Source organism: Centrocercus urophasianus, unplaced genomic scaffold (assembly GCF_019232065.1).
Source record: "Centrocercus urophasianus isolate 14NV4802_14NV808 unplaced genomic scaffold, USGS_Curo_1.0 seq_28, whole genome shotgun sequence".
NCBI lineage: Eukaryota > Metazoa > Chordata > Aves > Galliformes > Phasianidae > Centrocercus > Centrocercus urophasianus.
Genome location: NW_024884844.1, coordinates 5441714 through 5454242, shown reverse-complemented (window position 1 = coordinate 5454242; position 12529 = coordinate 5441714). Strand labels below are relative to the sequence as shown.

Below are 12529 nucleotides of genomic sequence, written 5' to 3'. Positions count from 1 at the left end.
AGTCTCAAGGCAGCCTTAGGGATCATCTCACCTGCCCTGGGCCATAGCTCAGTATTGGTACTCTATTATTATTACAATAATTTAATGTAATTTAATTTAAAAGAATGGCAATAAATTTTGTTTCTTTGAAAATCACAGTTGTTAGGCAACAACTGGTCTGGTCTCACTTTAGAGCTGAAAAACAGGACCATATGTTGTTCAGAAACATCCTGTGTTTGAGAGATACCACATTCTCAGTGAATTTGGAATATCTGTTATATCTGCTAAGACAACCTTTAGCAGTGTGCCTTGTGCCTATAAGGGGAATTTGTTCATCAATGGAATCTGATTTTCATGCTGCTGAAAAGAGGGAATGGAGATATCAAGTGGACAGCCACAGAAATTGCCCTTAAATGTCATATCTGTCATTATTTAAAATGGCAAATTAAAAATACAGGGGAGGTATTAAGGAAATATATGCTGGTCCTGCACTGAAGAAAACAAACCCTTGAGTGCAGACACTGTTCATACACCATTGCTCATATACCATACACACTGGAAGGAACAGCCTTCTTTTGGGGACATAATTGTGTACAAGTATTTTTAGAGCAGAGGTCCCACTGAAGTGCAAGGACACTTTCAGAAACATCAGAAATATATTTAAAATACATGTCAAATTTCGTGGATGCCTTTTATGAACTTACTTCTTGGGAATATCAGTTAATGAGCAATAAGATTTCTGTTCCCATGGATGCCACTGATGTTCCAGGTTTCCAGGTGTTTATTCACTTTCGTCCATGAAATGAAACTACAGACTGCTCCAGTCAGCACGCTCTCCATAGGCAGCAACCCTCTGTAGGCAGCATTTTTTTCTTTTGTTTTCAAAGCGCATTAGAAATAATTACATTATTAAGGGATTAAAGCTTATTTAATGTTATATGATTAACAATATGATGCTATTCATCTCACTTTAAATGTCTTTTGAGGGGAGAAAGAAAGAATGCCCTGAAAAGCTTGTGCTTTATTCTTTCCTTTGTTTTGGCATTGCTGTATTTCCACAGCGATGAAGCCAAGGTGGATGAAGCACTCAAATCTCTGGGAAATTTCTTGCTAACGTTCAGCTACTGGATTAAAAAACGGGATCTGAAATTCATCCAGTGCCATTGTTTCAGTTGTTTGTGGGGGAAGTTGTACGGCCACTCAGTGCAAAAAGAAATGGATAAGGCTCCACTGTGTGGTTTGGACTTCAGACAAAGTTCCCTGAGCAAACCGTGAAGTACGCACAAATTTCACGTTTTTTCCAAAGGAGCTGTTCATGTTTTTCTTTGCTTTTCAAGAGAATCCGTGCACCTTTTCTAAGAAAACTCTGAAACAGGACAGCCTGCCTGTAGAGTTCCCTCCACCCTCTGCTCCCTGAACACTTGCCGGCAACAACAGAAAACAAATGTCCTTACCCTCAGCAGCACTTGGACCTCTGACAGGTCACTTCTCAGAGGTAAACCTCTTGATCATCTACTTGTTACATTTAGAAACGGCTGATGGAAAAGACAGATAACACATAATTCAAGCTAGGATCAGACCTGGCTGAAAACCAAAGCTGGAAAGAATTACTTTTTCCCTTGTTTTGAAATGTGGCTCCAATCCCAAATGCATTTTTTTCAGAGTTCTCAAAGAAACCAAAAGGCCAAGAGCTCCAGGTCTGTCCTGCGAGGTCTCTGCTGTGGGCAGCGCCAGTGCTGATAGCTGTGCTAAGGAAGCTGGAGATCCTGTGCTACGTAAGTTAGAAATCCATAAGCGCTCAAACCAAAGATTAAGTTATCCCAAAGCAGAGCTTAGGCCAGACCCTGTAGGGCAAGACATCAGAGGCAGCTCCCAAAGCCTAAAGAAATCTGAAGAAATTAACACTGGAGAGATGTCAGCTCATGGCTGAACAATTTATTTCCTTGATAAAATAAACATTTTGCTTCTACACGACAGTATCTTACAAAGAATTAACAACTATAGCTAGTGAGAACTCAGGAAGGTTAATTACGGTGCCAAATTGCTTTATCTCAGGACCTCCCTTTCTGTCATGTCTTCCCATTTCCACAGGTGAGGGCAGCAAGAACTCAACGGGATAACAGTAGCAATGCTGGGCACCGTGAGAGCAATAGAGGTATATCTTCTGGGACCATAACTCACTTCTCTTTTCTCCATCATATCTTCACAGGAAGAACTCACTTCACAGTCAGCAGTCATTTTCTGTTACACTAATTTTGCTCGCAGCACCGTGATTCATCAGCCACTATAATGGAGCAGCACTCCAGACAAGGCATTACTGATATAAGAATGTAACTTGCCTAGATAGGATCACTGCAGAACAACCACTATACCTCCATAAGTGAGACCAAATCGATCCCTACCTTTCTCCTTCAGAAACTCACAATTGCTAAATTGAACCCAATTTACTGAGAATAAAATACATGGTTCAGGGGGAGAAACCTCTGCAAGTCAATGCCCAGCCTTACCTGTCAGACAGCTCTGTATAGATCACCTTTTATTGGGCTCCAGAAAAGACAAAGATTTCTAAAGAAATACTCTGAATACTGTATTTAAGTGACTATCTGCCTTACCTCCCAACTCCATATTCTCATGATCATGCTTTCCCTTGCCTCTGTTACAGCCAGAATTTCTATCACACCTTACAACCTCCTTCCATCAACTGCAGCCATTAACCACACTGACAGTGAAATGTGCCGCTGAGGGGCTAATTTGTATTCAGTCCCACTGCTCAAGTTCTGTAAAGGCTTCAGTCCAGAGTGATACCTCCTTGATCCAAGCAGTGCTGAGCAATTCTTACCCCTTGGTGTAGCCCCTCTGCTACAGCAGGAAGGCATCTCTTTCCCAGGAACCTGCTATTACTGAGTACCAAGATGCTTTTTCTTTTTTTTAATCTGCTTGTTATGCCAGTTCCCTTGCTGAGAAACTAAGTAGAAATTAAATTGTCAGCTCAGTAAGAATGCTCTTGTTAGCAGAATTAATTAATGTCTGCATTTGCCTTATGGTATTGTCTTAATTTCTCCACTTCTTTAATTCCCCCTCCAAAAATGTGAATCTCTAATTTCTGTTCTACATTTGGATTTTCTGTATTTGACAAAATAATGTTTTATATTGGCATATATATATATTTTGGCATATATACATAATATATATTTTTAGATGTGTTTTCCTTATGTTGGTGTTCTCATTTTAAGACTTCACTGGGATTTTTTTTTTTAAAGGAGTATTACTATTTCAATATTTTATGGCAAATGTTTGCATTTGTTTGAGATTAAATAAGAGAAGAAAGAATTTATAAACTTCCTACTCACCATATTTCACTTCTTTGCAAGATGCCTGGTTAGAGAGGGATCTTTAGTTTTTCCACTTCAGATTTAGGCACACTTACATCTTAATTCCTGAATTAATTTATGCTAGGAAGAAATGATTGACCACTTCTTACTGCAAATGTTAAAGTAGTAACTAATAAACTTAGTGATTTCCCCTATATTCTCCTTGTGAGGGACAGAAGAGGTTTCCATCCATAGTGAATGAGAGGGCATTTCTGTTTGCTATCTTCTTATTTATTTTCAAGTCAGCACACATTAACACAAGGTGTGTTTCCTGGAACTATTGCCTATTTAGGACAGCACGGTGGTTATGGGTTGACTGTTAGACTAGAAGATCTGGGTGTTCTTTTCCACCTGTAATGATTGTATGATTCTATGACTCTGCGTTGGTGTACAGCTCTACAGAACTCAAGCCCAAATGGATCAGTAGCATCAAAGAAGAATACAGGGGATCAAGTTGCTCCTCGTAACTGTATGACTTAGAAAGGAAACTTCCAAGGTACTGAGAATGAATATCTCTAATGGCATGCATTGTGACTCTTAGAAATGATAGATTTTTAAGGAGAAAAGAGAGCCTGGATTCTTGGTGCCTTAGCTTCCTTTGTAACAATGTGAAGTAGTACTACCCGCATCAGATCCTAATTTCTGCTTAAGTAATGATATCAAAGGGAGAAGGCTGTTTTGCCTTGATTTGAAGCCTTTAGAGAAAAGAAAATCCACTTATAAATGATTTGTTCTAGAAGCCTTAACTCAAGAAGCTCCCCTCATACTAATTACCTCCAATCAAAAAGCGTTTATTCTCAGTTTTTATATAATACCACCAATGCAGAAGAGGTCAAGATCTCAGTCTCATGACTTCTGAAAGATGAACTGAGTCCAGTATCTAATGGAAGAGATAAAAGTAGATCATGTATGTTTATTTTTAGAGAGTAAAAACTTTTCCGTTCACATTTCAGTGCTTTTTTCTACATCCAAAAACAACCCAGAGAAACAAGAGCAGCTCTCCTCAGCATACTACAAAAGCTGACAAAAAAGGAGCTATTAGAAGATGGATCAGTATCGCCAGGACCAGCTGTTTTACAGCCAATAGATCAATGGGCTTAACAAATGAGGATGCCCTGCATGCTAACATTTTCTTTATGCAGTTCCCCAATCTTTGAATCCAAATACAAAGATTGAAATCCTGTCTGCTGTGAGCTGAATAGGGTGAGGATTTCTCCTGAAGGAATGGTTTTTAGACAGCACATTGAAGAGGGTTTGCTGTACAAAAGCTGTCTGGTCTGCCTTTTGGAAGAAGATGAAGTTTTTGCATAGGAGGTTCCCTAGAAGCTGACATGGCTGCTCAATGGAAATTACACTTACTCTAATAGTATTTGTTATCTGCTGATTCTTTAACACCAAGTCACGTTCATGAACTGACTTTTTCCCTCTTTCTAATATTTTCTCCCAAAGGAAAATCCAAACAATTGTTTTTCAAGCCATGAGATATTTTAGGTTACAGATTGCATACAGACAAATTCACAGCATTTTACATGTTATCTCTTTCCTTTCACAATGGTGCAGAGCTACAGATCTGCTATTTAACGAAAAAATAAAAGTTACAGCTCAGGGATAACTGCTTCATATATTTAGACAGATAGATAAAAATACAAGAAAATTAAAGATGTTAAGGGCTAAGATCCAGATTTAAGAAAGTACTTTGGCAATTTATAAAAAAAAAAAAAAGAGGAGTAATTATTTAATTATTATTTTGAATAGACATGGACATGTTCTTTTTGTGTCATATAATTAACTGACCACTACCCGTAGCCAGGAAAGATGGAATATCTAAAGAGTAACTTGTAAGAGGAGCCTGCAGCCAGAAATCCTGCTGCAAATTATCTTCAATGTAAAAAAGCTGCTCTGCATTCTCATCTGTATCCTGCATGGCATTATGTTACAAACATAATGTTTGGAAGAATTCTTGCCTGCCCAAATTCATAATCCAAACAGATAAATAAGCAATGCAGTGTGCTCTCAGATGCAACCTGTGAGTTAATACCTCGGTGTTCCTAGTGCAAGATCACTCTGCTCTCAGCCTGGCACACTGCTGGCACTGCCACGCTCTTTGCCTGTCCTTGTTAGTGAGGCTCTGAACAGCTGGGTCTTGTTAAAGGTGGGAAGGAAGTTTCTTCTGGCTCCTCTGGATGGAGATATCAGGGGCACTCAGGGCAGTCACTCGAAGTCTGATTTAGAACTTTTGGGAATAATTCTTCTAACAAAGCTGCAGTTCGAGAGATAGGAAAATTCCTATTTGCTGAATACTTTACCTATCAGTGCTGTTATCAGAACCACACAGGTTAATTGCAGTGTATGTTATAAAAACCTGTATCTGTGCTGAGAGTGAAGGCAGGATGCCTCCATGCTGTTTCCATGGGAAGTACAAACACAGCTCCATCTGTCATTAACTGGGGTAATGCTATGTAGAAAACTGAGAGAATTGTCAAGGGATGTGGAAAGTTTACTCTCCTTGGAGCAAAGATCTGGCAATGCAGCACTCTAAGGACTGAATTCTCCACAGCTTGCTGGCACTAGCATCTGTGACAGTATGAAAGGGGCTTTAGCAAGAGCTGCCTCTCTGTTGGAGGATGCTACACTAGTTACTCAGATTCAACAAAGCACATACATCTATATTTAAGGTTTAACTGTACACTAGAATTTGCTTCTGTTCAGTAAAAGTACATACAGATACAGGAATACAAACAGCCTTACATCAGCAAGTGAACAGATCCATCTTAAAAAAGTAGGATGATCCAACCCTTGTGCTGATTTAGCCTTTCCCCGGTGGTAACAAATTTTTGCCTGTGTGATTTGTTTCCCAGTTTACCTCCTGCATGCCTTTGCCTTTCAATTCAGACAAGATCATTGTGTAGGAATTCCTACAACCCTTCCCAGCCTTGCATCCTGAAAGCAGCTGTTGCCATGATGGGCTGCCTTTCAAGGTAGAGCCCAACTGTCCCTGTTGTTGTTTGCACTACAGATCTTGTCTGCAGCTACAGCACTCAGTGAGGAGTGACTTACCCAGACCTTGCCTGCTACTATAACTCATGCAACTGAGTCAACGGTCTTGAGGCAAACCAACAAATCTTGTGTGTAAAATTAAGCATAAGCTCAAGTAATGTCCTACGCAAGGGCCTCTTTCAGGAATGATAAATGTGAAAAACATGGAAAAGCAGGGTGAGTCCACGTGGATTAAAGACATAAGAACGTATTTATTCTGCATCAGACAAAGTATTTGCATGCATTATGGTGTCCTTTGGAGTAATACTTTTCTAATGACATTACTAGTCAAAAACAAAGAAACAAAAAGAAGCAACAACATGGAAACATGCTTTTAAGATAAATAAGTTAAATACAACAGGTGATTTATTGGCAGTTAACTCAGTTAACTCCTATTAATTCCTCTGAGTTCAGCTTTCAAAATAACCACTGCACAGAAAAGTGTTTGTGAACTTTCTGACCATGAACACGAATTCTGAGTTTGAGAAGATACCCTTCTATCCTGAGAAAGTGGCAGTATAATTAAAGGCCTGACAAGCAGATAAATCCAAAATGATTCTGCAGAATTCATTCTTTTGCAAATTCAATATATTTTCAAAGCAACACAGGAAGAGAATGTGGATATTCTTATTACATTTGACAAACCTCATAACCATATTTGAAGTAAGCTCTTACTAATAGCCCATTTACTCTGACTACCAGCTGCTAATTCAGCTGAAGGCCACAGCTGGAAGTATCAGGGTGACAAATTTGAGTCAGGCCTCCTAATGGAGGAGGATCTGGACTTAGACCATCTGACACATGAAACAGGGACTACATACAATGCCAACAGCATGCAGCATTCCAACAGAATGTCGCGTGTCTTGGGGCCATCCATATGTTCCTCCATATGTCTGTGAGGATGGGATCCAAAAATCACAGTCTCTGGAAAGGGTAGGTCTCCCAGACTCTCAAGGTACCAGCCAGGATCCCAATTTTGCCATATTAATGCACCTGTATTCCCTCCAACAAAGTAGTGATTATAGCTCAGAGGGTAAACATGGAACATAACCATTTGCTGATTCAGAAGATGGATCCCACAAGGCAAGTTTTACTAAGGAAAAAAAGATTGCTCTGGGCTGTATTTCTTCTGAGCCAATTCAACTTCAAAAGACTTGCAGCAAAAGAGACGTTACCATGTAAAACAGCAGTACTGATGAGCATCTAGAAAGAGACTGGATTTTAATAGCCTTGCCTCAGAGAATACAACTTTTGACTCAGTAAAAGACAGGTTGCCATATATTATGTCTTCTATTCTGCTTTTCACTTACATGTTTTGGGAGACAATTAGCTGCAGCATATTTTCACGTTCCAGTCCTACCTTATCGCTGTCCACTGTATTCTGTGATGTCCTGGATGCAATGGAAATCGTGTCAGGTTGACTGCTTCCATCTCCTTGGCTGTCTGCATCATCTACTCCATCTCTGCAAAAGAAATAACAGCGAAATGACTGTGCTTACTTAACGAAACACCTTGTAATGTGCATAACTTTATAGGTGGATTTGAGAAGTGCAGAGTCAGCGTGCCAGAGTTGGCTTTGTGCTAAAATTACCTTGCTTATACAGCCCATGCTGCTGCGTAACTCCTAATTTAGAATGATGTCACCCTCAGCCGTAGGGTTGGGATTAGCATGTAATCACAACCTTAGTTGCTGGAAACAGGCTAGTGGTTCCCTGCATATTTACAGCACAGAAAATGCTGGTGTTCAGAAATAGCTCTGTAATGAGGGTGTCAAGTAGCATTTTTTCCTTGAATTAGATTTCTGCCTTCACCAAAACCATGCAGCAAGCAGAAGCTGTGTGTGGCACAGAAGGAAGGGCCATTTCTCGTCTCACAAGAATCACTTTTTCTGGAATTTAGTATTAACAAAGAAGATATCCAAACAAACGTGAATAATGACAGTGTAGAGCCTAGGTCAGGCTCTTTCTGGTGGCCTTACTTGCTCTCTCTTTGAAAATCTCAGTAATACAGCCCACAGTAAATGGCTGTATGATAACATTTGACGAAGAAGGGGAGATGCTCAAATTACAAATGGCTCTTGGGAACACCAGCTTGACAACAAAAGAACTGTGCCTTTGTATAATTTTTGTTTCATCTGGGATTGACCAAAACAATTTAATATTTCCTCCCAGGCTGAAGTGAATTTCATATTTCATGACAAAGCACAGATACTCCACTCTGGTAACAGAATGTCACAATGAGCTGTGATTTTAGTTGTCAAACAGTTTAGAATACCACATAGGAAAAAAAATCTGTTAATACTCAAATCTGAAAAAGTAAATTCTACTTTGGGAAAGAAACATAACCTTAGACTCTGAAGAAGCTTTTACTGTACATTTCTCTCCAATACTTCAGAGTACTAAAGACCTTTGTATGAATATCATGGAAAAGCTACTTTTGCCAAGACAACATAAAACAAGCAAAGATGATGAAAACTGCTTTTAACTACAGTCAGAAAATGCAAATGAATCCAGTAAAAAAACCACAAACAATACATTGCTATTGTTTTACAAATCTCTAGTGACTTTATGTTGTGTGCAGCGACTGAGGTTACCTTCTACTGTTGTTTCGCTGCTTTGCTGGTGTCTTGGGGAGCTGAATTGGCTCTTTCAGAGCTCCTTTCAGATGGATAATTCTTTCTTGGATGACTTCTCGGATATTTTTGATCCATTCCTGCTTTGTTTCAATACTTGATGCCTAAAGTTCCACAAGGCAGAAGGACAGACACTTTATCAAATTCCCAGTATATCACCTCTTCTGAAGAATACTGATTGGCTGATGAAAATGCATAATTAACTTTTTCCTCTCTTCTGTATTGCACCAACTACTGGAATACCTGGGAACCCCAGGAGAACTGAGGGTATTTTACCAGACCTACTTGGCAAGCAATAGCAAAGCAGCTAAGCTCTGGATAAATATATTTAATGCTAGTAATGCAGCATGCTCTGTGAAGGGGAAATAGGTTATCAGTGCACAGCTGGGATTTCCTCAGACAAAATAACTATAACATAAATTCTTCATTAGAAACTCACTTGACTGAAATGGCTTTCAGCTCTGGAGGGTTGAGGAAATTATTGACTGCTGATATGCCCAGCGGCATAGGACTAAGAGAATTACACCTCCCAGTCCAACACCCTGAGATGTGCCTTGCATCATCATGCAGCTGCTCAACCTGGATTGCAAGAGATGCTATTTCAGCAAGGCTGCATAACTGCACTATCTTCTTTCATACTGTGGTCTTGGAATCAAATTGCTCCTCATGCAAGCTTGACCCCACCACAGACATGGAAGCAATGAGGAGGGGAGAAACTGACCTTTCACTTTAGGGCTCCTGAGGCCTCAACTAGCAGCTCTAAAGGCAAAGAAAACAAGTGCGAAAAGACTTACTTTTAGCACTGTTTTATTGTCTGAGGATGGTGTTCGTCCAGACCACAAGGCAAATTTACAGGGATCTCCTTCAACATGTTCAGTCACTCCCAGTTCTGAGGTCTAGTGTGGAGGAAAGATGATGAGAGACTTCATACAGGTTAAGCCTCAGGAGTTGAGAAAACTTTACATTTATAGGGGCAAGCAGGGAATGCAGGTATGGATCAGAGGATAGAAGGCACAGAAAATCATCAGGGGGTGGCAAAGAAGAGCGAATGGTTTGACTGATCCTCATTGCATTTTCCACACACTCATCACATCTCACTGTCCCAAACCCTTCCAGGCTCACTGCAGGTTTAGCCTCCCACTGGTCCCAGGGCCAGCCCTTTCAGGTGGCGTGAATATTCCCACCCAGTGTGGGGACACATACACCATCTCCCAAACTCTACCTCTACCTACAAGAAATGCAACAACCGCATTATTTCTCTTCAGCCACACCTACCAGTAACTTGTTCTTGTAAACATATTTTGTGTGTCCTGAAGAATCTTTGATCTCCTTGCTAAACACCAAAGAGATTTCAAAGAGAAACAAATGCCTCTCACGGCCTTTCCGAATGAGTGATTTGGGATCCCACACTTGGAAGGAATCCTGAAGAATCAGCTCTCCCTGGACATCTAGATTCTCATCAAACCCTAAATAGAGAACACAAAACACACTGGTTAACACCTAACATAGTATTAGTTCTTGGTGCCAGTAATGCTCAGGAACATCAGAGCAAGGAAGACTTGCAGTAAAAGGGTCTTTCTCTTCTTTATATTCATAAAAGACATTTATGGGCACCTCCTGCCCCAGTGAAATTATTTTTTTGCTTTTGTTTGTCCACTGCCACCACCTAATTATCCTACCAGAGGCTATTTTTCTACTATCACATGGTGCTACTCATCTCAAGGGGACAAGTTACTCAAGAGCTATACTGGAAAACCACAGTGAAAATCATCCTCACTACATTCTGACCCACACTGGATCAATTCACACCCAAGCAATTGTAATCACCTGGACTTCCTGTGCTGCTTAGGCACCTTTTTTGTTTTTTTTTTCTGATCCAAGCTAGACATGAAATCTTTTTTTTTTGCCAAGAAAATGCTTCAGAGACAATAAATCATTGCTGTCCTGATTAAAATGTTCAAATTTCAGAAATACTCCACATATCAAAAAGTCAGTGAAAGGCTTAACTTTTGGGCAACTCTTTTTTTTCCCCCCTGTAATTTTGAAATGCTTTATGATCAGTTATTTTATTTATTATTAATCTTTAGGCTGATTTCACCAATGTTTTGAACCACAAGATGTTTTGACTCAGAAAACCAGAACTTTTTCTTTCGAAATACTGAGATAGTATTTAGAAGTCATAGAAACAGTAAGGTTGGAAAAGATCTCTAAGATCATCTAGCTCAACTATTCACCAGCTAGAAATACTGTCCACTAAATCATGTCCTCAGTGCCACATCTCCACAGTTCTTAAACATGCCCAGGAATGGTGCCTCTACCACCTCTCTGGGCAGACTCTTCCAGTGCAATGTTTTAATCATTGTAATGTAATAATCATTGCAGCCATGATTACAGCTACAGAAATAGTTTCAGAGGGGTTTTTTGTTTCAGTACGTAGGAAAATTTTCAGCAAATAAATATGTATGTATATAAACATATACTAACTACATCTATACATAAGAGCTACCTGAAAATGATGATCAGCCAACAGTACTGCTACAGTCAATATGTGCTAACTTTCTAAACAAGGTACAAGAAGGCTTAATTCACTCCTAAGGCCCTTTTCTCCCCCAGGCACCCATCTGTACCTTCCAGCATGCTGACATGCATTGCATCATTAGCTTTCTTGGGGACACTGAGCATCACTTCCAGACCATCCTTGAGTTCCCCTTTGCCTTCCTCACAGCAGGTAAGCAGTTCCTAAGAAGCAATGCAGAACACCTGTAAGCAAACTGACCAACATGCTGGCTTTATCTTAGACCATGTTTTTGGTATGTAGACTGCAACATTGCAACCATGTCACTAACAGTGACAGAATAAAGCTGGACTGCACCCACTGTGGATGCTTGCAAATAACAGGGATTGAATGGAAATAACTAAGAAGCAAGACAGTGAGGTGCCCTCGAATGGGAGCTCACTCAGAGGGTTTCTGGGCAGTTATCCAGCTGGGAGCAGGCCTCCAGCAGCCCCTCAGCACAGTGCAGGCTGCATTACACCCAGGGTGGGTGAGCTCCTTCTGGAAGGAGGTTCTGAGGAGCAGCCCAGAGGGGTGAGGACTGAGAGTATGCATAGGCCATCCCGGGAGCTTTGGTTGTTCTCTGCAGGCTTGCTGAGATACTCACAAGGCTGTAGTAAGCCTGTCATTGCAGTAACCTGGTGTAAGGCACAGAGTTGTCACTGCATTGGAATTTAACTCATTACAACTGCGAGCTGCTCTGCATGACCCAATTTGGTCAGCTCACTAAGGTACCTTCAGGAGGAGTTGGTATTTTGTGATCCTCTGGACAGGCTTGATTAAATAAGAAGAGATAGAGTTGGCCAGACCATGCCTTTGCTGAATTTCCTAGAAGAGATAAAAGCAACAATCAGTTATGGAAAATTGTTAACCCCCAGTGAGACAGAACCACCCAGAACTTCAGCTCTGTATCTCTCTGTAGCTTTTTAACTCTCTTCTAGCTCACATGCAGTGAGC

The 12529-nt window shown here is 40.3% G+C and overlaps 1 protein-coding gene across 7 annotated transcripts in view; it reads right to left on the bottom strand.

Annotated features, from left to right (window-relative positions):
• KALRN (kalirin RhoGEF kinase) overlaps positions 1 to 12529 on the bottom strand; it is a 447237-nt gene that overhangs the window by 105101 nt on the left and 329607 nt on the right. For all 7 annotated transcript variants that reach the window (XM_042827277.1, XM_042827280.1, XM_042827273.1 and 4 more), the window contains 6 exons: positions 12308 to 12400; positions 11646 to 11757; positions 10294 to 10484; positions 9813 to 9914; positions 8980 to 9122; positions 7747 to 7849 (listed from right to left, as the gene is read on the bottom strand). In XM_042827277.1, the coding sequence (XP_042683211.1) occupies positions 7747 to 7849; positions 8980 to 9122; positions 9813 to 9914; positions 10294 to 10484; positions 11646 to 11757; positions 12308 to 12400 (744 nt within the window). The remainder of the gene's footprint in view (positions 1 to 7746; positions 7850 to 8979; positions 9123 to 9812; positions 9915 to 10293; positions 10485 to 11645; positions 11758 to 12307; positions 12401 to 12529) is intronic.